This window comes from Haliaeetus leucocephalus, unplaced genomic scaffold (assembly GCF_000737465.1).
Source record: "Haliaeetus leucocephalus isolate CR32 unplaced genomic scaffold, Haliaeetus_leucocephalus-4.0 Scaffold1000, whole genome shotgun sequence".
NCBI lineage: Eukaryota > Metazoa > Chordata > Aves > Accipitriformes > Accipitridae > Haliaeetus > Haliaeetus leucocephalus.
Window position 1 is genome coordinate 2,167,795 of NW_010973436.1, and position 23,128 is coordinate 2,190,922.

The 23,128-nt window shown below is 53.5% G+C and overlaps 2 protein-coding genes across 3 annotated transcripts; both read left to right on the top strand.

Annotated features, from left to right (window-relative positions):
• The first annotated feature begins 6 nt into the window (after nucleotides 1-6).
• On the top strand, nucleotides 7-4,184 carry CDKN1A (cyclin-dependent kinase inhibitor 1A (p21, Cip1)). The gene is made up of 2 exons (XM_010584614.1): nucleotides 7-2,223; nucleotides 2,757-4,184. The coding sequence occupies exons 1-2, from the start codon at nucleotides 1,353-1,355 to the stop codon at nucleotides 2,819-2,821; spliced, it is 936 nt and encodes a 311-aa protein (XP_010582916.1). The 5' UTR covers nucleotides 7-1,352; the 3' UTR covers nucleotides 2,822-4,184.
• A 2,839-nt stretch (nucleotides 4,185-7,023) lies between these two features.
• RAB44 (RAB44, member RAS oncogene family) lies at nucleotides 7,024-19,339 on the top strand. Of its 2 annotated transcripts, none has more exons than XM_010584616.1 (17): nucleotides 7,024-7,112; nucleotides 8,570-8,795; nucleotides 8,892-9,006; nucleotides 9,271-9,442; nucleotides 9,749-9,892; nucleotides 10,260-10,350; nucleotides 10,473-10,568; nucleotides 10,894-11,081; nucleotides 11,480-11,528; nucleotides 11,857-11,951; nucleotides 12,478-12,872; nucleotides 15,291-15,881; nucleotides 16,374-16,455; nucleotides 16,807-16,921; nucleotides 17,695-17,796; nucleotides 18,618-18,694; nucleotides 19,134-19,339. In XM_010584616.1, exons 2-17 carry the CDS (start codon nucleotides 8,586-8,588, stop codon nucleotides 19,216-19,218), a joined length of 2,607 nt encoding a protein of 868 aa, XP_010582918.1. In that variant the 5' UTR covers nucleotides 7,024-7,112; nucleotides 8,570-8,585; the 3' UTR covers nucleotides 19,219-19,339. The 2 variants fall into 2 exon arrangements, with proteins under 2 accessions (XP_010582918.1, XP_010582917.1); XM_010584615.1 differs by having other exon boundaries at nucleotides 7,024-7,107.
• Nucleotides 19,340-23,128: the final 3,789 nt, after the last annotated feature.

Genomic DNA, 23,128 nt, shown 5'->3' on the forward strand with positions numbered 1-23,128 from the left:
GGAGGCACCTGGCGCGGGGTGACATCGGTTTTCGGCTCCATCCGCCCCCAGGTGTGGGTGCTGCCCTGCCCCTCCTGCTCCCTAAGCCTTCCTCCAACTGGTGTAACTGGTCCCGGGTGTCGCAGGTGCCTGTGGGGCTGGCGAGGGTGCGTGTGTGTCCCTGGGAGTGCCTTCAGCTCCCGGCCGGCTGGGTGAGGTTTTAACGCAACCGTGCACCTGCATCACCTCTTTGCTCAAGTCTTGGGGTTCTCCAGCTGGGTTGCAGGAAGCCTTGAAGCTTTGGAGAGGCTGCTAAAAAGCAACGCCAGCCCCATGGGAGGGGACGGTGACCTGGCCCTGGTCCTTCCCTATTTGGTGGCTCTGACAATCTGCAATCATGAGTCGGGGCAAAGCTGTTATCTCGAGGTGTGGGGGCTCTGGGGTGGTACCTGGGCCATGGGGGTGCCCTGAGGATGGGGAGATCGATGCCTGACACAGGCGGGGGGGCTGGAGGGTGTCCGGTCAGGGTGTCGAAACACGTCCCCTGCCTGCTACCTGCCAGGGCTTGCCTGGACATGCTGGGACTTGCCTCGCAATGAGGTCACCCTGTTTATGTACTCTGACTGCCAGGAGATAGGAAACTGGATTTCTATTTTTACTTGAGGATGGTCAGTCTGTGTTGGGAGCGGGGCCGGGTTGGGGCAGGGCAGAGCTTTGAGGTGGCCCCAGGGATGGAGCAGGGTCTCCCCAGCCTGGAGGCTCTCCAGCTACCCACTGGCATGCTGTGCTGGTGGCATGCCTGGTAATGTGGTGCAGGTGATCTGGGGGGGCTGGGGGTGCTGAATTTGGGCAGAAAGCTTCCCTGTGGGAGGCTGAACACCCCATCCCTGGGGATGTTTGGAGGTGCAAGCCTGGGCGTCTGTTGTGGTCCTGGCTTTGGGGGCTCTAGATTGGGTGGGCAATGAGAAAGCTGTCTTGCACACATGGATTCTATTTCTGTGAATCTTTTTTTAAAGCAGATTTAATGAGCACGGCTATCCAAGCAGGGTCAAGCCTTAGCTCCAAAAGCTGTCGAATCCCAGAGCGTTGTTTGCTTTGCTCTGATAATGAGGTTGCTCATAACTGTGGGTGGTGCGAGGGATCCATTAGCCCCATGCATGTGTAAGGGGGAGGACTGCTTGGAAGGAAAGGCTTTGCCATTTACTGTGAAGGTCAAGACTTTTGGCACCGATTTAAAAAAAAACAAACAGGGTCTTGTCTCTGGTTACCCAACAGCTTCTTGCAGATAATGGGGGTGGTTAAGTGGTCAAGCTTGTGGCATATTCTTACGGTTGCTTAAAAGGCTTTCTTGCCACTGGGCCTGGGTTCTTGAGATGAAGAAACTGGCCAGAAAAACATCCTGTTGCTTCACTTGCCCATGTGCCAACTTGTCTTGTGCCTGTGTGGAAGTGGGAACGCAGCAGGGTTGTGGATGGAACCGGTGGCAGCATTTGAGGTCCCTGATGCTTTGCTCTGGCAGGGCTTTACCTGCTGGAGGAGGAATGGGGAACATCAACATTTGCACCTTCCCCATCCTTCTGCATCACAGCAGGCTGTGTTTGACTTCAGTCAGGCTCAAGCCTCTGCCCAAGACACCACTAAAATACCAAATGTCTGAGTCCAGGATGAATGCTGGCAGATGGAGGTCCCCTCCAGGCTGCCTCATTGCAGAGCCCAACCCAGCTTGTCCCACCTTGGCTACCGTGTGCTTTGCTCTGGTAGCAAATGTGCTGGCCCTTGGGCTTGCTCGTGTCTTGCCCAACACCCCAGTAACTTGTTCTGCTTTCCTCCCAGGTGCCACAATGCCCCTGTCTCAGAGCAGGGCTGCGCAGATGCCATGCAGCAGCAAGGTGTGCCGGAACCTCTTTGGCCCTGTGGACCACCAGCAGCTCCAGAATGACTTTGAGGACCTGTTGAGGCAACAACTGGAAGAAGCTCAGCAGCGCTGGAACTTCAACTTTGAGACGGAGACTCCCTTGGAAGGACACTTCAAGTGGGAGAGGGTCTTCCTGGCTGAGCAGCCACATCAGGAGGTTGACAGCCTGATCAAGGCCACCAGCAGTGAGAGCACGAGTTCCTTGGTCTACAAGGTTCCCCCCAAGGACCATCTTGGCAGGATTTGCTCAGAGGGGTCTCAGCAGAACTCGGAGGTTTACAGGGCTGGTTCCCTGCAGAGCTTGAAACGTGGGCAGACCACCATCAAAGGTGAGTGCTGGAGGCTTGGTGTCACTCCATGTGTGCTTGGTGGCATTGGTGGTGTCATGGCTCTTCTGGTAGGGACAGATGGAGGGGACTCAGATGCAAGAGCCCTGCCTGGCTCCTGGGGAGGGGACCACCCTCCATGCATCTCTCTCCTGGGGGACCAGAGCCCATCTTCCAAGGGGAAAAGGCTGCAAACTGGGTGCCTTTTGGTTGCTGGGGGTTAGGCAGGGGGCTTACATTGGGCTTATGGGTTTTATCACTGAAGATGCCCCAGAATAGTTCATCACCTTCCGTTCCCATGGCCTGAGCCTGTCCTCTAGGATCAGGGCCTGGAGTGGAAATGCAGGTGAGACCAAACAGAATTGATGGTGGAGATCTACAGGCTCTTCTCTCCAGGAGCTTTGGGTGGGTGGCTCTAAGGTGGAGCCCACCTGGGATGGGTTTTGGGCTGCTTCCCTGGGGACACCTCCCTCTTCCTGCCCCACTGCTCCCAACAGGCTGGAGGAACTTTCCAACCCTCTCTTTCTTCCCTCCAGACTTCTACAGCTCTAAGCGGAGGATTGTCCCTGACAAGCCCAAGCCTGACAAGCCCAAGCTGTGACATGGTGGCATTCGGCTCCTCTGCCATCGGGGACAGCTGCTGATGCTGATGTGCCCTGGGGGTGTCCATGGCTCTTTTCCCCCACCCTGTACTGTGTAAGCTGTCTGTATGAAGCAATGTAGAGTCTGTAGTTTCCTATTTATGAGTAGCTCTGGGGTCCTGAGGGACCTTCACTGTGTGCAATGTATAGGAGTAGCCCACGTTGAGGCTTATAGCCCCACGGAGGGGATGGAGGAGAACTGAAATGGGCCTGGTGGGACTAAGGCATTGCCCTGCCTGCAGAGAAGAAAGAATGTGTCCTCTGCCCTGTGGTGGTGGGGTCAAGCATCACCCTTGCACCATCCTGCTGTGATCCTTCCCCTGCCTGATGGCTGGCTGTGGAGGACACTTGTGTCCCAGCCACCTGGTGGCACCAGATATCCTTAAAAAAGGGTCACTGATATGGATTGTAGAGCCCTGGGACAGCCTGGCCCTGAGGACACACTGGTTGCTGGCATGTGGTAGTGGCCCTCTTCCCAGCAGGATGGACCCAGTGGTGACAAGCCCTTGTCCATGCGTGGAAGCAGAGTGACGCGGGGGCTGCTCCTTCCCATGGCTGGTTGGGAGAGGAAACGCTGTTTCCCAGACAGCCCTTCCTTGGGGTGACTCACTGGTGCTGTCACCCATCAGAGATGGGTTGCAGATGATGACAAACCCATTGGAGGTCTCCAGTGCTGAGCTCATTGTGGGACCAATGCTGCCTGGGAGGCTTTGGGGTCCCCTGGACTCTGCTGACCTAAAACCCCACTTTTTTACCTTGTTGGCTTGTGGAGTGGTGCTGTTTGCCCCCATGTTCCTGCCTCCTTCAACACTGACACCAGGCTGGGGAGCTGCCTGCTCTGGCTCTGTTGGATTGCTCTAGGGAGGGAATCCTGCTCACCAGCAAGGATGACACTGAAAGATGAAATCGTAGCTTTTTTTCCTGGACTTTTTCCCCTTTGGGGCTGGGGGGAGAGAGGATCCTCGCTTGGCTCCGCAGAGCAAGCGGCTTCAGTCACCTCTGGGACCAAAGGATGTCCCAGAGCAAAGGCTGCTTGGTCCCAGCTCTGAAGGATGAGTCTCTGCTCTTGAGGGACTCAATGCTGTCAGGTCTCAGCACTTTCATGGGGTTCATCTCCTGCTCTGCTGGATTTGGACTCTGGAAACCGGTGCAAGATGGTCCCAGGCAGAAAAGGGATGGAGTCAACCTCCTGCCTTGCACCACGATGCACTTTGCTGTCAGTGAAGCTGGCAAGCTCCCAGCACTAAATGTTTATTTATAAAAAAAATGCTATTAAGTCTATGTGGGGGGAAGAGGAAGGGGAAATACCTGATTGTCTATAAATGTTAACTCTGAATAAACACTTGTCTTGTGTAAGGGAACTGGTGTCTCTGGGTTAATGGAAATAATTGTGCTGGGAGCAGGGCCTGGCTGTGGGGAGGAGACTGCTCTGGTCTGGGTCCCTGCTGGGCTCTGGGGACTTGGGGGTCACTCTGGGGGTGCAGCCCTCAGTTGGGAGCTGCCTTTGGGCTGTCTGGAGCAGAGGCAGCTGCAGCACAAACCCGGCTGCGCTTTCAGCTGAGCTGGCTGGGGGAAGGGGCTGTGCAGCCCTGGGTGACTCCTCTGCAGCATGAGCTGTCAAAGCAGGGGGATGGGGAGCTGTGCAAGGGCTGAGAGGGGCAAAACCTCACCACAACCCCTGTGCTTAACTCTGCTCCCTTGGGACAGCCGTATACTATGGACCAGGGCACAGGATTGGTGCTGCCAACTGTTGTCCCTAGCAGAAGCCACTGCCATGTATGTGGGATCTCACCGTGGGCATCTGCTGCCCACATCATTTCCCCTTCTCACTGTGACCCTGGTCTGCTACTAACCCTCAGCACACTATCTTATGTGGCAAGTGGCTATTGGCCATGGGCAAGCTGGTCGTGTCTCCCCTCCTCCTTTAAAGGGGTCCTGGGTGCCCAGGCCAATAAGGGTGACCCATGCTGTGGGGATGGGGACATATAAGAGCACATGGTGGCACTGCTGCTGAAAGCATGCTGCAGCAAGTCCCAGGGGTGGGACTGAGACTGGACCTGCTGGATACCAGGGCTGAGATCCCCTGGGAGCCAGGGATGCCTCCACCATCAGCTGCTTCCTCTGAGGACTGAGCAAGACTTTGTATGTGGACTGTGAGCTGAAGTTATGGTTAATGTGATAAATGACCTGATTTGCAGAGTATCCAGGTGAAAATAAAGTTTTGATGGTAACAACAACCTCGTGGTGGTGTTCAGCTGAGGATCCCTAAAGCTTCTGCCTGTCTCCATAGTGTTGGGTGACACCTGTGTGTGCTGATGCCCTTGAAATGCTTGCAGAGCACTATCATGCAGCCTTTTAGCTGCTGCTGAATCAAGCCCTACAGATACAGCCCTTTTAATCTTTCCCCTTACATCAGTCCTTCCAGCCCCCTTGGCTGCTGCCAGCTGCTCCCCTCTGCTGTCACCTCCTGTTTGTCAGGAGCGGTGGTAATGAAGGAAGCAAGAAATAAATCAGCAAATACCCCCTTGTCCCTGTTTGTGGGGCTCTGAGGACAGCCAGGAGCTGGCTCTGCAGTGCAAGAGGGAGCTTGGCACCTGGGCTTCAGTTTTGCACCCCCTGGCAGACCCCAGCCCCACACCACCTCTCCTGGGTGCAGGAGGACTGTGTCCCCCCAGCTTAGGGGACACAAAATGGTGATGGGCTTCCAGCCGCTGAGGGACAGATGGAAACCTTGCACTTTCAGTCCAGGTTGTGTTTTGCTGCTCTCCCATCCCGGCCTCAGCACGGAGTGAGGATGCCAGGATCCCACAACAGCTGAGTAGGACTGGGAGGAGGTCAGAAGCTTCCCCTCCTTTCCCCGCTACATTCAATCCCTTTTCACCGAGACCTGCCTGGCATCTCCTCGGGGCTGGAAAGGGCCATTGGTGCTGCAGGGCTTGATCCTACCCTCCCGTGGCTGGTGCTAACCCGGGCGCAGGCTGCCGACAGGGCTCTGGAGTCTTGCTGGGCAGAGGGTGTGAATCAATGCGCTCTCCCAGGGACATTTAGGGTTTTCCCTAAAAAAGCATCCTCAGGGAAAACAAAGCCAAAATTCAGTCGTCTTTCTGCAGCAGGTGAACAGCCCCAAGGATTGTAAGAAGCTGTGACAAACCTGAGCTCAGAGGTGGTTTTTGTAAGCTAAGCACCCCAGCCTGGCCATGGGGTTGCTTCAATCTGGGGTAACAGACACCAGCTTTGCTCGGAGAGTGGAGAGAAAAAAACAGTTGAGCCTTGAACTGGTCTACAAATGTCCAAGAGGAGTTATTGCACCTGAGCTGGCTGCTGCTTCCTTGGGTTAAATGGCAAATGAGCAGGGCTGGGCCGTGACTGGGTGGGTGTGATGGGGAAGGGCACCTGCGCAGCCGGTTCCCTGCAAGTGATTTAACCAGCTTGGGTGGGGAGAGACAGGCAGTGCCCAGGCTCAGACCCGTGCTGTGAGCCAGTGGATGTTAATTCTAGTTATAACTTGAAGATAATAGTGTTTCCCCTTGCTTGGGATCTCTTCCCATTTTGCAGTTAAAATGAAGCAAAAATGCACGTAACCCATCTAATTCCCCTGTTCCCTTGCAAACCAGAGTGGGTGCAGACCGCAGGCAGTCAGTCAGTTTGGTGCTGGCTTTAAAGCTGGTTTAATAATTCACGCAGGACTCTTGAAAAAAACATCAGAGTAGCACAGTGGGGGAGATCTCCAAATTCTGGGGCCAAAGACCTTCCGTGGAAGGGGTTGTGGGTTTGTTTTGTGTGTGGTAGGATGTTATAATCTGTGGGTTATACATAGTCTTGTAGTTTGGGCTATTCAGACTACTAAAATAACGTTTACTGTTTCTCTGATGCTTTTCTCCTGCCCCAAACACCTTCCAGTATTGACTGGACTATTGCAAACAAGGAAAGGATGGGGACTTCTGCTGTGGTTCCCAATGACAGCGGCAGTGCCCTTGCTTTGGGATCTGGGGGGAGCTTGGGGGGACGGTGACCCTCCGGATGGGCCCTTCTCGCACCCTGCTTGCAATGCGGCAAACAGGAAACATGTGAGCACCGGCAGTTGAGTGTAACCCAAAAACGGAAAGCCGCCTTGAGTAAGAGAGAAAATGAGAGTTCAGGCGCCTGGCAGGTCAAACACCGTCAGCACGGGACCAGCATCCCTCCCGGCCTGGGGAGCCTCTCTGTCCTGTGCACCCCAAAACTGAGGGTCCCTCTGGGCACACAGGTAAGGTAAGCTTTGCTGCTCTGGGGATAGCTCATGCGTCGCCTTAAAAAATAGAAAAGCAAGGAAAATAAGGGGGTTTTCTCACTGTTGGTGAGCTGGGGAGGCTTTTTCTGGCTGTCAGTGGGGGGACTGAGGCTAGGAGCCCTTTTCTGATGACTGGGAGTATCGTGGGGTGTTTTGGAGGGGAGACAGGTCGTTGGGAGTCAGTGATGCTGTGGCGGGGAAGGGTCCTTGCTCAGCCGGGACTGGGAGGTGCGTGGTTCCCATCCCAGCCTCCCTTCTTGTTCTGCACCTGCTTTGTGTGGTGGGCTCAGCTCAGCCCCTGAGGCTGGGGCAGGTAACTGGGGGCTTTTCAATGCCTTAACCAACCCCATCTGCCCCCCCCCAGAGCTCCTGCTTCTGCTGTCTTAGAGGCTGGGACCACCATAAAGGCACCTGGTTTCTGTCCCTGGCTTGCTGGGTGTCCCATGGGGCTCCAGTGACTCCTCAGAACCCCCTCGTGTCCACGTATTGCTACTGGATAGCGCTTGCAAGTGTTGTGCTTCAAGGGGATGGGGGTGTTTTTGGGCCCTGTTCCCACATTTCTGGTGTACCCCAGGATTTAGCAGAATCGCTGTTCATGTTGCAGGAGGAAAGGGACAGAGGGCTGGGGGGTGTCCCTGCGCCGGGAACAGAAAGCCAGGCTGTGACCATCAGGTGCCTCAAGCATGGCCCTCGCTCTCCATCAGCCGCTCTCTGTGGCCATGGTTTCCTCCGGTCATTTTTTCAGCTTTCTCGTGCAGAGAACAGCCCCTCACAGTGATGGCGCAGCGGCTGCTGGTGATGTTGCCACCCATTCAGGATGGGGAGAGGGGAGTGGGAGGAGGGGGGGGTCCCAAGCTCAGACCCCACAAGCTGGGGCGAGCATGCAGGCATGATGGAAACCTCCCCGAGGTCTCACACAGCTCTCCCCGGAGGTGACTCACAGCTGTGAAAGCTGGGGGAGGAATTCTAAAAGCTGCTGATGAGTTCCAAGAAAGCAGGTGGAGCCAGCACATTTTGCCCAGATCTCCAGCATCACCTTGGCTGGTCCTTTGCTGGTGTCACCTCTTAGCTGTGTCACATCACCGGTGACTCTCGAGCTGTGCTGGTGCCCTGTGCATCCTCCACAGCCGGGGCAGAGCACGGGCAGATTTGGGATGGGTGCTTGGCCGGTGGCAGGAGAAGCCACTCGCCCAGTGGGTGCTGGGCTTGAAGCTGGTGGGGATGGCTGATGCTTGCTGTGGGTCGAGGCTCCGTTTATGCTGTGCAATCAGAGATAAGTGCCTCCCTTCCTATTGCCAAACCCGGGGGCCCTTTACACCAGCCAAAATGAATGTCCAGCTCAGTCCTGCTCCACCATCTCCCATCACGCCAGAGCAAAGGTCTCCGGCAAGGAGAGAGCTGGCTGAGGCTCAGCACCCGCTGTTTTCCCCCTCAGCAGGACTGAGCCGGGAGCTATGGCAGAGCGCCGGGCGGCCACCAAGGGCCGGCGTATGGGCTCCAGCCGGCGAAGGCAGCTGCAGGAGGGCTCCGGTGAGGCACCGGCAGCAGCTCCCAGCCCCAGCGAGGAGCTGCCGGGAGCATCTGAAATGGTGCAGAGAATGCAGGACTTCTTCAGGAAGCAGGACAAGGACCAGGCGGGGTTCGTCACCCGCTCAGACATGCAGGTAAGGGATGGGGATATCGTCTCGTGTCAAATGCTGCTGCAGTAGCTGGAGCCTGGATGATGGGTAGGTGTTTCCCCTGATTTGCTTTGTTCTTAGAAACTGCAGGAGGAAGATTTCCCATGCAGCACAGAGGAGCTGGAGCTCATCTTTGATGGGCTGGATGCTGCCGGCACCGGGCGGTTAAGCACCGAGGAGTTCACTGCCGGGCTCTGTAAGTGCCAGCACGCTGCGTCCAAGCAGCCTGGGCTGATCCTGGACATGGCCCCGGCGGGGGAACCTGAAACAGTCCCCTTGCTGGGTGGCACATGATGGCCCAAAAAGTGTCCCCATGCCCGGGTCTCAGCCTATGGCTGGCATGGTGAGGGGTCCTATTGTGCTGAAGCGGCTTGTCGAAGCCATGGGGTGGGAAGTGTTGGAGTCTGGGCTTTGCTGTTGCCCTGGCCGGGCACTGAGGGTTTGGGGTATCTGTTGGCAGGGCAGTTCCTGAGCTCCCAAAAAGCTACCAGGAATCACCGCCGGCGGAAAACAGCATCCCGGAGGGTCCGCTTGGTCCTCCCCAGCCCAGCGATGGATGGGGCGGACAGTGAGGAGCAGAGACACTTTGCTGCCTTCATGGAGCAGCTGGGCACGGACAACGTCTCTGAAGAGTAAGCCACCCTGTTTAGCACCCGTGGGTGTCCTGCAGGATGGGGCTCAGCTGCTCTAGGGGGAAAGGCTTGGGACAGGGCAGGGTATTCCCTTCATTTGATCCCCATGCAGGCAGTGAGCACAGAAATGGCTTAGAGGTGCCTTTGCTCCAAGCGCAGGAGCAGGGGACAGGATCACGGTCACCCCAATGCTCATCTGTCCCCCAGGACCATGTGTCCTGAACGGTGTGAGCTAAATGACCTGGGATCCCATAGCTGGCCCGCCTTTGGGGGGATGCTCACCATGAAACACCCCTCTCCCTGCAGACAGGAGATCTGGCAGCTCTGGGTGAAGCTCCGGGAGGACGAACCCCAACTCCTGGGCAACCTGGAAGACTTTCTGGCCAAGATGAGGCACCGTATCCAAGAAGCCAGGAGCAAGAAGGAGGCTTTGAAGGCGACCCTGAACAAGTGAGTCACCCCAGGGCAGTGGAGAGGGACAGGATGGGAAGGATGGGGACAGGGATGGGACCCCCTGCTCACCCCAGCCGTGGAGATGCATCCAAGGAGGGAGAAACCTGGGTGCTTTCAGCATCACCATCAGTGGCTGGAACAGCGGTTCCACTGGGAGCCGACGTTTGGGGCCGGGCTCCCTCTACAGTCACACACGGGATGGCAAAGTGCCAGACTCAGACTGCTGGACACGTCCTTGCTGGGTGAACCCCTCCGGGCTGACCCAGCTGCAGCCTGCAGGTCCCATGGGCAATGTGGGGTCCCAGGCACCTGCACCCACTGCAGCAGGGTCTGACCACCCCTCTGGCCGTGCTATCTCCGGCAGGCGTGTGGCTGAGCATGACAAGGAGGTGCAGCAGCTCTGTGAGGCCCTGGAGCAGCAGATTCAGCAGGAGCAGCAGCGGCTGGAGCAGCAGGTGGGTCACCAGCTATTCCTCTCCCCTTGCCATCCACCCTGGGAGGGGACCCAGCACCCTCAAACCCCTGTGGCAGCTCCCAGATGGGTGAGTGGCTGCTAACATCCTTGTTGCTATCCCAGAGCGTGGCCCGGAGCCACCAGCACAGCATGGAGCTGCAGCGAGCGCTGGATGCCAGCGAGAGGGAGGTGCAGCGCTTGGTCATGGCACAAATGGAGGTGAGCTGGCCCCAAGCCCCAGCCCCCCATCGTGCGTACGGGGTCTCTAGGCTGTGCCCATAGCAGCAACAGGGTGTTATACAGCTGATCCTGGTCTGTCCCCACCAGCCTTTGATGCGGGTTGTCACATAAGACCTCCATCACCACCACCTTTGCCACCCCCATCCCCGTGCTCCCCTCCATCCCCAGAGGACCCAAGTTGAATTTCCCACCCACCACCTTCAGGGGGAAAAATTCATCCCCAGGTCTAGAGGAGATGGTTATCCGTAATTTGTTTGCATGAGGGTGCTGGCAGGGTGTGAGGGTCCTGGCTGCCATCCCGCAGCTGGAGATGCGGTGCCGCAGCCTCCGCAGCATGCAGCAAGCCACCAGCACTGAAAACCAGCAGCTGGAGGAGAGCAACCGGGTGCTGGAGGACCGCCTGCAGCACCTCCACCAGCAGCTCCAGCAGACCCACGGGCGCCTGCAGACAGCGAGGGCTGCGGTGGCTTGGGAGAACGTGGAGGAGCCCGGGTGAGTAGCTGAGAGACCAGCATCTCCCTCTGCACCTATGAGGTTTCCTCCTGGGGCTTGCAGTGGATGGGGAATGAGTTTGATAGGTCTCGGCCATTGCTGTGCTTCAGTGGTCTCCACAGTGTAAGTTAATCACGGCTTGGTGTGAAATGCATCAGAAAAAAAGCCAGGATTATCAGCACCATGCACTGAACATGTCCCTGTAGGGCAGTGCTAGCAGAGATGGGGATGTCCTTCACCCAGAAAGACCCAACAAGGACTGATCCAAGGCTTGTGGGTTTTGCTGTCCTGCTCCAGCCCATCACTGCCTCCAGGGCTGGGGACTACCCTGGGGCAGGGATGGATGCGGTGTAGAGGATGCAAATTGCCATTTTGACCCCTGTGCTCTGTGTTTGCAGGGACAGAGTGGCTGCAGAGCTGCCCAGCGAGATGCCCCCATCCCCACAGGTACTGCAGCTGGGTGTGTGGGGATGGGGTGGGTGTCCGTGCTCCAGGGCCTTGTGCTGTTCAGTTTGGGACTGCTGGGGACCCCAAAAGCACAGGATGCTTCTGCAGCAGAGGCAATGTCTCCCCTGAAAGCTTTCTCAACTGGGTCGGCACGGTGCCATACAGATGCTTGGGAAGGGGGGGGAGGGGTTAGCAGCGTGTTACTTCTGATACCCCCAAGATTTTGGGCGGGTACATCTCTCTGCCAGAGAGCTCGGCATCATTTCAGGTGGGTATGCTCCTTCACCAAGCACTTTTCTCTCTCCCCTTCCCACCCTCTATACTGCAGATGAGTCCGGAGAAGAGTGAGAAGTACCGCTCCGAGATGTGGACCAGGCTGGGGTCCCAGAGTGGCAAGCCCAAAGTCAAGAGCACCCACCAAGTGTAAGAGGTCCTCAGTCACAGCTGCTGCTTCAGCTCATGCCCTTGATATCTGCAAACCAGTGCTAAGCACCAAGTCCTCTACCCTCTCCAGGCAAAACATGACATTAACTCCTTTTAATGCTCTTTTTCCACCCACTCATCTCTCATCCTGGAGATCAGATTGCTTACCCTAGCTTGCCATCCTGCATTGCTCCCTTGGCTCAGGCACTCACCGTACCTGGCCAAGAGTTGTCTTTTCATCTCCGATAATGTGAACACAGAGCCTGGGAAGAAGCATGCTAGCTTGCTGGGCAGGATACAGCCCCTGGTCTGTCTCCTTGGGTGTGCATCCCCCTTTCCCCTGTCCCCATCACTACCCGTGTGAACCTCCAGTACACTCAGAGGGTAAATAGAGTCGGGTTTGGAGAGGGGCAGGGTGAGGTGGTGGAGGAGTGGACCCCCCCAGGTCCAGCCCAAGCAGTTGGGAGGGAGCTGCAGCCTGACCTGGAAACTGGACTGACCTCCCCCCATTTTCTGCCCTTTCCAGGGTTTGGGAAATGCTGCCAGCAGAAATAAGCCTTTTGGGAGCCCCGCTGAGAGCGAGCTCCATGGAAGAGGACCCCTTCCCAGAATTTCTCAAAAAGGAACACTTTTCTAACCAAAGCTCTTTGCTAAGAGAGATGAATGATGCAATAGCGGCTCTGAGCAAACAGCTGAAGCCACAGGCACCGGCTACACCCCCTGTGCCAGCAGACGCTGCCTGTCACCCCCAGGATGATGCTGAGCCCCAAACGGGGCCGGAGGCAGCCACAGCCCATGGCACAACCCCCGGGGTCCTGCAAGAGACCCTCCCCAGCCACGTCGCTCACGAGCCGTTTGAAGGAGACCTGAAAGAGAGACCGGCCGCAGCTGAGCTTTGTGCTCTGGACACGACACAGGCTGGTGCGTCTGTGGGAGCCAGGCACCGCAGGGCTCAGGAGCCAGGGGCAGAGCAGGGAGAGAGCCCAGAGGACGCACGGAGGATGTTATTCCTGCAGGGAAAGGGCACTGGTGTGAAGGAGCTGATGCTAAAGGCAGCTCAGCATCTGCAAGAAGCACCGGGAGAGAGCACAGAGGCAGGAGAGCAGGCACTGATGGAGGTGGAGGGAGAAGGATGGATGGAGGAAAAAATAGGTTGGGAAAAGGTACAGCCGCCAGGAGAAGCTGAGGAAGTGGCATTAAGTCAGGGAGAAAATCTGGAGACAGGTCTGGGGCCACCTGAGCCTGGGGAGGCAGTACTAGCAGCGGGATGGCAGCTTGCTGCAGATGAGCTTGGCCCAGCTGTGGCTCCAGGAGAGCATGGACAGCCCCTGGACATGGGTCTGGGGGAAGAGCCTGACCTGCCATCGGGGCTCTCAGAAAAACTTGGAATAAAGCCAGGAGAGCACCTGGAGCCAGAGCCACCATCCCAGGTTGAGGCACGAATGGGAGCAGCCCAGAAGGACGGTGTCCTCCCCGAGGTGACAGTGGCTCCTGGCCCCGGGGTGCTGGATGAAGAGCATGTCAGTGCAGAGGTGCAGCCCCAGGGAGAAACCTTAGATGCTGACGTGCTGCCAGCCCCAGCTCAGCATGGAGGGAGCAGCAGAGCCAGGGCCGAGGAAGGGGAGGTGGAGGTAACACAACCCAGGGAGGCAGAACCGCAACCGCAGAGTGAGTCTGCGAGGGGAGAGGCAGGATGGGGAGGGAGCGTGGGTGCAGAGGTGCCGCTGCTGGCGGCTGTGCCACCCACCGACACGCAGGAAGGTGGAGCGGGAACAGATGTGCAACCGCTGGAGGCCCAGAGCAACAATGCCAACATGCAGCTGCTTGCAGAGTTGAAGGCAGCTCTGCAGCCCCTGAGCGAGGCCGGCTCTGTGGGGACAGAGCAGGGAGGGAGCGTAGCTCCAGGTGTGCAACCACTGGAGAAGGATGATAAACCAGAGTTAGGGCTGGGGGAGGAAATGGGTGCTGCTGCAGTGCATGGTGAGGGTCCTTCCCCAGCAGAAACACCTGCAGGGAGCCCAGATCTGGGTGGGCTGTTCCCAGTTAAGGCTCAGGCACTGGAAACGGTGGAGACAGAGGACTCCCAGGCAGACACGCAGCTGCATGGAGGTGCCAGCCCAGAAACCCTCCAGGGAGGGGGCGAATGTGCAGCCGTACATCTCCTGGAGGAGGCTGAGGATGGGGAACAAGGACACGGTGAGTGTGGCCTGCCACAAGAGGCTTTGCTTTACCCCCATGGAGTGACGATCAGGCAGGGAGCGGGGGCTGCTGCTGATGTGCAGTCCCCTGAGGAGGCTGTAATGTTGGACATGCTGGAGGTTCAGAGCTCTGATGGCAATGTGCAGCTGCTTGCAGAGGTGGACGAGCTCAGATTGACCCCAGGAGGGAGCAGTGAGACAGATCTGCAGCTGCCAAGTGAGGTTAGGTCCCTGGGGACAGAGCAGGGAGGGAGCGTGGCTCTGTATGTGCAACCCCTGGATCAGGTTGATACACCAGAGTTAGTGGAAGTGGTGGAGGCAGAGGACTCCTGGACAGACACACAGCTGCATGGGGGTGCCAGCCCAGAAACCCTCCAGAGAGGGGAGGACCGTGCAGCCATGCAGCTTGGGGAGGAGGCTGAGGATGGGGAACAAGGGCAGGGTGAGCATGGGCTGCCACACGAGCCTGTGCTTGATCTGCAGGGAGCAGGAGTTGGGCAGGGAGAAGGGGCTGGTGCAGGTGTGCAGCCCCCTGAGGAGGCTGTAATCCCAGACACATTGGAGATTCAGAGAACTGATGTAAATGTGCAGCTGCTTACAGAGGCAGAGGAGCTCAAATCAACCTCGGCAGGGAGCACAGAGGCAGATCTGGTGCACTTGGATGCAACTGGGATGTGGGAAGGGGAGCAGAGCCAGCCTCCTGGTTTGGAGGCAGGTCTGCGTGCAGCTCACGCTGCAGACACGTGGGAGGGAGCTGCTGGTGGACGTGTGTCCCCTCCACTTGAGGCTGCTTCCTACCCTGAGTGTGCCGCTGCTGCTGAGGGTCCTGGTCTGGAAGTAAAGCTGGGAGCACTCACTGGTCCTCATGGGCAGATCCTGGAGGACACCCAGACACTGGAATTGCCACAGGGAGAGAGAGCTGCTGCAGAGGGGAGGCTTCTGGATGGAGCTCAAGGTCTGGAGGTGGTGCAGGGAGAGAGGCTGGAGACGGGGGTGAGTTTAGTTGAAACTCAGGGTCTAGGGCTAAAGCAGGGCCGTGATGATGGTGCGTTTGAGCTGGCCTCCCTGGTCTTCGAGGTGCCGTTACAAATCAGCACGCTAAAGCTGGAAACGATGATGCAGAAGGATGTTCTCATTCCAGATGTGTGGCGGCTAGGCGCTTCGGGACAGGCAGTCCAAAGCGAGCTTCAGGAGCAGGTCTCGGCACAGGCAGATAAGGTGAGGCTTCACACTGCTTGCCAGCAGCTGAAGGAGAAGCCACTGCATGTGATGGAAACAGAGCAGGTAGCTGCCGGACCTGCTGAACCTCCAAAACAAGAGATGCCACCAGTATCAACCCTTCACATGAGGGTCCAACAGGAGGAAGATGCTGGGAATGACCAGCTGGGGATGGTCCTTGGAGACAGCTCACTGAGGGATGCAGACAACAGCAGCATGCAGCCTCAAAAGCAACACTTGGGAGAACAGAGTGAAGACCTTAATGTTGATCAATGGGAGAAGAAGCAAGAAGTTGGGCGGAGAATGAGCCAGAAAGGTGAGCCCAGCCCAGGAAAGCCAGGGCCTGTGACTGCAGATGGGGGAGGACCTGCCCCAAGGGGTTCTCCTGAAGCCTCCCTGGAGCCAGACCACCTCTACAACGTGCTGTTCATCGGGGACTCCCACGTGGGCAAAACATCATTCCTGTACCGGTTGCACGCCGACACCTTCAACCCACACCTCACCGCCACAGTAGGTAGGTCTCCTCCAGCTCCTCTCCAGCACAGCTCTGCACCTGCTTGGGTGACCTTCACAATCCCCTCTCCTCCACCCCACAAGCTTCTGGTGATTATTACATGCATGTTACAGCTCACGCCACATGCTATACAACATGTCACCAAGGACCAAATAGGACCACCAACTTCACGTCTGGATGGTCCTGAGCAGGCAATGCTGGCCCTCCTTGCCCTCGCTAGGGGCACCAATAGTAATGGCCCTGGTGCTTTCTTCCCTGCTTTGCCTTTCAGCTATATTCTTCTCTTTTAACCAACCTGGTTTTACTCATCATGAGACTAGAGACCTTCCCAAAATCCAGCCATCAAAGATCTAAAAGCTGGAGGTTCACTTAAGACCAGCGCGCTGGAGCTGCAGCCTCAGACCACACCTGCACCATGTACTTTCTCCATCCATCCTCTGTCACAAGGATGAACTCTACAGTACCAAAATATCTCTTTTTTTTGTCTCCTAGGACTGGATTATCAGGTCAAAAACCTCATTGTGGACAACAAGCACTTTGCTCTCCGCCTGTGGGACTCAGCTGGTCAAGAAAGGTGAGGTGCTGTGCTGTCTGCCTAAGGAGAGCAACCTGTGGGTTGGTTTGTGGGGTTTTTTTTCTGGTAGTTTAGTGGAAAGGAATGTTCTTGGCTTTGCTAAGCAAAGGAGGGGTTGTTTAAGAAGGGACTCTGTACAGTGTGTGATCTGATAAAGAATAATAAAGGAAGTAATTAAGATAAAAATAAGCACTCGGGCTGTTTGTATGGCCTCTGTGATCAGGATAGGAGCAAAATCTGGGTTTTGCCTTTTTTGTAGACATGCGTTTCCAGCTTTCCCACTGGGATTTCAGATCGCTCCTCGGCAAAAGCTCCTTAGACCTTATTGGTGACCATTTAAAATGTACACAGGTACCACAGTATGACCAAGCAGTTCTTCCGGAAGGCGGATGGTGTTGTGCTGATGTACGATATCACATCGGAGTACTCCTTCTCAGACGTGCGGTACTGGCTGAGCTGCATCCAGGTGGGTGAAGTAGAAAAACCTCATTCTGTCCCTGAGGTCTTGGAACTGGCAGTGAATCCGAGCTCAGCATTTCCCCACCCGATCTCTGCCACTGGTTAAGGATGGACATCTGGGGGTCACCAAGCCCTTTGTAAAGGGCATTCTGCTTTGCTTTGGTTAGAAAACAATTTTTCTTGGCGGATTTAAATTCAGATACTGAAAATTTTCACATTTTTGCAGTGTTTCCTGGGGTAATTTGTTGATAGCATCATTATGATAATGACCAACTTTTTTAAAATCAAAAAGAGGAATGGAAAATGTTGAAAGTGATTTTGATAATGCTTTTAAATCAAGAACAGTCCACTTTGAGTCCTGGGAAATGGGAGGCAACTTGTGTCTTATTAAAAATTTCTTGTCAGAGATTTCCAGTCAAGTACAAAGTCAGCATTTAAAAACGCTGGAACAAAATAGGATGTCACCTTGCTCAGTGCCTGTAGATGTAAGCCAGAGCATCTCCTGGATGGTTCCTGAAGTTGAACACAAAGTGAATTCACTACAAGGCTAATTCATTCAGTGCTCTGCCCTGTTAATAGACCAGGACAGATGACTTAAGGGGGGGGGGAAATCCCATTCTTAAATGCTGTTAAACTTGTTTAAGAATTTAAGGTTTTGTTATCAGCCCAAATCTGTGGGCATCCTTCCCGGTGCTCCAGGATGTGCCTAGACAGTGTGGCTGGCTGTGATTCAAGGGAGATTCAGACACGCTCCTGATCCTCCCCTCTTTAATTGCCCAGGAAGGAGCAGAAGATGGAGTTGCTATTCTGCTTCTTGGGAACAAAACCGACTGCACTGAAGACAGAAAGGTCCCTACAGAGGAGGGGGAACGCTTGGCCAAGGTAGGTGCATGGCCCTGCTAAAGCGTGCTGTCCACCCAAGTTGGGCAAGGACAGCTAAGGATGGATGCCACCAGCCTGAGGACCTGAAGAAAGGTGAAAGCCCTTAACTTACCTTTTGTGCATTGGTGGCTGGCAAAGTGATCTCTGAACCCATCTTTCACCCTTCCCTGCCTTGCTTTCCCCTTGCTGCCCCAGTAAAACAGTTTATGAAACTGGATCTATAAATTAAAACATTTTCAGCTCTCTTTATCTTTGCTGTGAAGTGTCACATGTCTTCCCAGCATCCTAAAAATAATAAAATCACCAAGCTCTATCCTATTTTAAAAAGACTGAAATGTTTGAAGTACAATTAATCTCTTCAAATATAGATGGCTAATAAAAATTAGGTGAGAAGAATCTTACCTTTACTGACTTAATTTCAAAGTTTATGGGATTTGGGCCAGTATCCATTGAGCAGTTTTACAAATGGAGACAGCAGGATAAGGGTTTAGATGCTTTTTTTCCCAAAGTAGTCACTGGCAGGCACAAAAGACCTGGGAACATCTAGTTATGTCTCTGTATTCGCTCCATTAACCAGACGGCATCGCATCTTGTTCTGTCTGCAGTGTCAGCCTTTTCCTTGGTATTAAAAGTTGGTGTTGTGGCTACCAGACAACCTGGATTTCACACTTGTATTCCAGTAAATAGGTTACTGACTTATTTGTTTCCTTGAGTCCCTCCTGTTTCCTCTTGGCTGTGACTGTCCTGTGGCTATTTACTCCCACATTAAGCTACTCCAATGCAAGAATATTACATTTCTATTTGGGCTCACTGTCTTCCAGGAGCATCAGCTCATGTTTTATGAATGTAGTGCTGCCTCGGGCCACAATGTCTTGGAATCCATGGTCAGCTTAATCAGGTGAGGCATGTGCTTGGATTTTGCCAGCTGTCCTGAATTTAATGGGCTTCCTTCTGCTTTTTTAACTCCAAATGCTGGTGTGTAACTGTCACTTGAGACTCCATGTCAGGGAAAACTTGGAGCAGCATGTGCACACTGGGATGACCCAGAGATAAGGTAAGATGTCTCCTGAGTAGTCAGCATTGCAAGGAGATTAACAAAACCCTTCTCAGGATGCTGCTGATTTCTTCCTGGGTTGACTGAAATAAATTCTGTCTGTGACTTGATTTAGGCTGGCATTTTTAGCAGAGCCCATGGCTCTCAAATTGGCCTGAGCTGGAAGGCTCCTAACTCCTTTCAGCCATGCTGAGCCTCCTTTACTGATGCTTGTCAAGGCAAACAGCATAGCAATGCAAAATATGGAGGAAATACCTGGCTAATTTGCTTCCTTTTCTCCCAGGTTGCTCAAAGTTCGTGAAGATGAATTGAAAAATAAAGCAGCAGAGGTACCAAAGCCACCCCAGAAGAAAAAGGGCTGCTGCTAGTCATGGACAGACCCCCCTGCCTCCATGATCTGAAACTGCAGCGACAGCCAGAAAAGCATAAAAATAGCCCTCAGACACCATCTCTGCTCCCCATGCGTCTGCCTTGCCTGATCTCCCTCTGCTGCTGCTGCGGAGCTGGCTGTCACCTGGCCCCTTCCCCGTTCATCTCCTGCCATTATCCCAGAGCACATAAGCCCTCCAAAATACTTGTTGGGAAACTTTGCCACTTTCTTTTGGAGACAAAGAACAGGCTAAAGAAAGAGGCAGGAAAGGAATGCAGCTGGATCTGAGATGCTGGAATGATACTGGAAGCAGCAGGGAGCAAAACCGCTTCTTGGGATAAAAGAAATGAATACCAGGAGTCACCTGAAGACCAGTGTATAAAACAAGGGGGGGTTAGGGACATCGGTGCTGCCATGCAGTGGTGACTTTTGCTCTGGCTTTGCAATCTGATCGGACTTGATCTGGAACAATGAAATATGCAATATATCCTAAATGCACTTTGTAAGTCTTTCCAATCAGGCAAGGTAAGCTAGTTTTTCCTCTTTCCTGGTTTATTGTGCCAGTGAGCAGTAATGGGTCTTGACAGAAAACTGCTAAAAACTTTGTTCAAAATAAATTCAAAAGCCCCAATAGCACATCCGGGATAATAGAAAGAGCACTGGGGTGGTGGGATATATGATCAGATAAATGCTTGCAAGACCTCTTTGCATTGCATTGCTCCCAGAGCAGATTTTTGCACTATTGCAGCAACTCTCAGGATGGGCAGGGAAGAGCAAGCTGCTGCACCCTGCCCTCCTGCAACTGAGACGGATTCTTTATGAAATACTGAATCAGTTTTAAAAGGCAGCGTAAAAAATCTAAACAAGCACATGTCACAATTTCAAGGTTTTTTTTTCTTTTTACAGCTTGATGCAGAGAACTATTTTTGCAGAGAAGGACATACAGACTAAATAAATAAGAATATGAATGTTATATGTTAGTATTTTTATATATTCATGTGTTGCCTCATCCCCCAGCAGTTCAACAGCTGTATTCAAAGACTGTGCTTACATGCAGATTTTGGGGAAATAATTCTGCTCATATGGATTTGCTTTTTGTTGCCATTATTATTTATATGTATATTATGGCAAAGCATAATAGTAGCCAGTTTCTGCTTTACAGAAATATAGTGACAACAAGAGTTGATTTTCTAATAACACTATATATTAAAAAAAAAAAAGTATATAATTCTGCATGTTTCTGACTCTGTTATAGCTCAGCTTTCCAAAGAAACAAGGCTTAAGAGCTCCAGATGCCCATGTACATGTACCAGTTTTCTCTTTCCCTGCTTCAAACAGTTTTTAGCAGTCCCTGACTGATTTGCAAAGCTATGAGACGTTGCTACTCCTGTATGAATAAAGGCCTGAGTAACTGAAGCTAATCAACATCCCCATTGATGGAAAAATTGCAGTTTAAGTTTAGTCTTTATCAGACAATGTCAAATCTCCATGGGAGAGACCTGTAACGCACAGAGCCTGGCGAGAGCAGACTTTCTTGGTTCTGCTGCCAGAATTACCCCTTTAAAGGGGCCAGCTCTGTGTGATACCCAAAAGCGCTTGCTGGAAATGATGTTCATTTGCAAATGGAGATGAAGAGAGACCACTGATGGACCAAGCTCATGCTCAGTAAAATCAGGCGTTATGAGCTTCACCAGGTAGGGTACAACTTTGCAGTGACACAGGAATTTCTGAGTCTTTTAGAGATGAGTTCTCTCCTCCGCACACCCCATCTCAGTGCTTCAGCAGCTCTGTACCACTAAAGCTCCCGTCCCCTGAGTGTCTTCCCCCAGCCTGCCCACCGCCACAAGCCATTCTCCCTTGGCTCTATCGTTAAAACACTTAATTTTCTTAATGCAATATGTTTATATTCCCATTCCATGTTAAGTCCTCTTTACTGTATTTCATTATAAAATATTTTTACTGATGGAGCGGGAGGAGCTGCCTGAAGACCACAGCTCCTCAGGAAGAGTTTATGTGGCTCAGTTTGGAGAGGTGCCTGGATTTGGTGTCTGGGATATCTAAAAATGGCTTTTTTTGGTTTTGTTTGGACCCATTTTCACTATTTCTGCTTTGCTGTTTTATTGTAAAATAATATAAATCCAAGCATACTTTGCAAGTCTGGTCTACGATAAAAGAAGCACCATTTCAGGTTGATCAACCCAAAAAGGTTCTTTTTACTGGGTCCACAATGGTTCCCGACTGTGTGACCCCGTGCAGAACTGCCCAGCTGCCAGCCATCAGATCAGCTTTTCCCTGTGCCTAAATTTGCTGGGATTATGTGCGAAAGATGCTGCTTTGCCAAGTGGCAGCAGGATTGTGCAAGAAAACGGGTTTTTTTGCTTGCAAAATAGAGTTGAGGTCGCCGACGCTAAATTCTCCCATTAGATGGCAGCAAATTCAGCAATACCTTCAAACTCCAATATTGCTGCTGCAAAGAAAGACTGGGGAGCTTGAACATGGCCCAAAAGAGAGATCTGCAAAAGAAAAGGCTTCCCAGCACAGCAGACAGAAAGAAATGTCTGTCTTATTCCACTAGAAATCACGCCTAGAAAGAAGGATTGGGTTTGGACCCAAAGGTGTTGCATAAACCAAGCGTTACTGCGCTCCAAACCTCCCCTCTGAACTTGGAAATGAATTTTTCATTGCCAGGTTGAGAGAAACACCACGAAGGCAATAAAGTGTGTTGGAAAACATGGTCAGCGTGTTGCACTGGAAAGCATCTTTCATCTTTAATAATTCATGATCCCAGCAAACATTCCCACTCCAGAATCAAAGGGACCACTCATTTGCAAGCTGTTAAACGTGCGCACAAGTATTTGGAAGAGGATCAAGGTCTGAGATATTAATAGCAACAGGGAAACACATATTTGTTTGGACCACAGGAATTTTTTTAAAAACAGGTTGTTTCCCTTCGAGCCGTTTGTAATTCCTCAGGGCGCTCCGTGAGAATTAGCGGAGCTGCTCCAGCCAAGCCAAGATTGCAGAAGATCTTAGATACCAGCCCAAAGTCAGCAGGCGTTTACCACCGTCTGGTTTTGATGCATCTACCTTGAAAGCAGAGAATCCGGGTGAGCTCCTGGCAAGTTGGAACAAATCATCGGCCAAAGCTTTCAGTGCCCCGGCCACTGGGTCTTGGGTCTTGCCCAGCAGCATCCCCCAGAGTTTCAACCCATTCCCCTCAAAAGGCAGTAAAATCTGGATGCGGAGACGGTCCCGCTTCCCGCGCTGGGATTGACAGGGCAGGAAATTCAAACCTGATAAGAGGAAGTACTTTTTCTCGCAATGTTTAATTAAAGTGCAGAATTCATCGCTGCAGGAAGTTGTTGAGGCCGAGAACTTAAACAAGGCTGAAAAGGAACCGGAGAGATACCAAAAATACCTGCCACAGCCACAACCGACAGCTGACTCTGAAAATGCATTTAATTGCCTGTGTCTGAGAGCTGGGTGAGGCTGAGACCCTTTGCTCCTGCTTTCTTCTGAGCTTTTCTTGCTGGGGGTGGCTCTGGGGATGTCCACTTGCTCCATCTCCTAGCCCTTTGCTCCTGGAGGCCTTTCCCACGCTTTTTAGGGGGTTAACACCCCATGCGTGGTCCCTGCTTGTCACTTGAGCTGTGGGAATGGGCACCCGTGTCCCCACGAGGCTGGGGGTAAGTGGGATTCGAGGGAGGCACTGGATGGGACTTGGTGGGGAGCACAAATGCAGCTCAGCAGAGCTGGAGGAGGTAAATGGGGCTGATGGGGGGGGCTGTAGGGGGTGATAGGTGGGTGCTGTGGGGGGATGCTGGAGACTTAGGGAGTGCTTGGGGGTGGAGAGGGGGTCTTGTGGATGCTGTGGGATCTGGCTATCAAAGAATTTGAGGGTGCTGTGG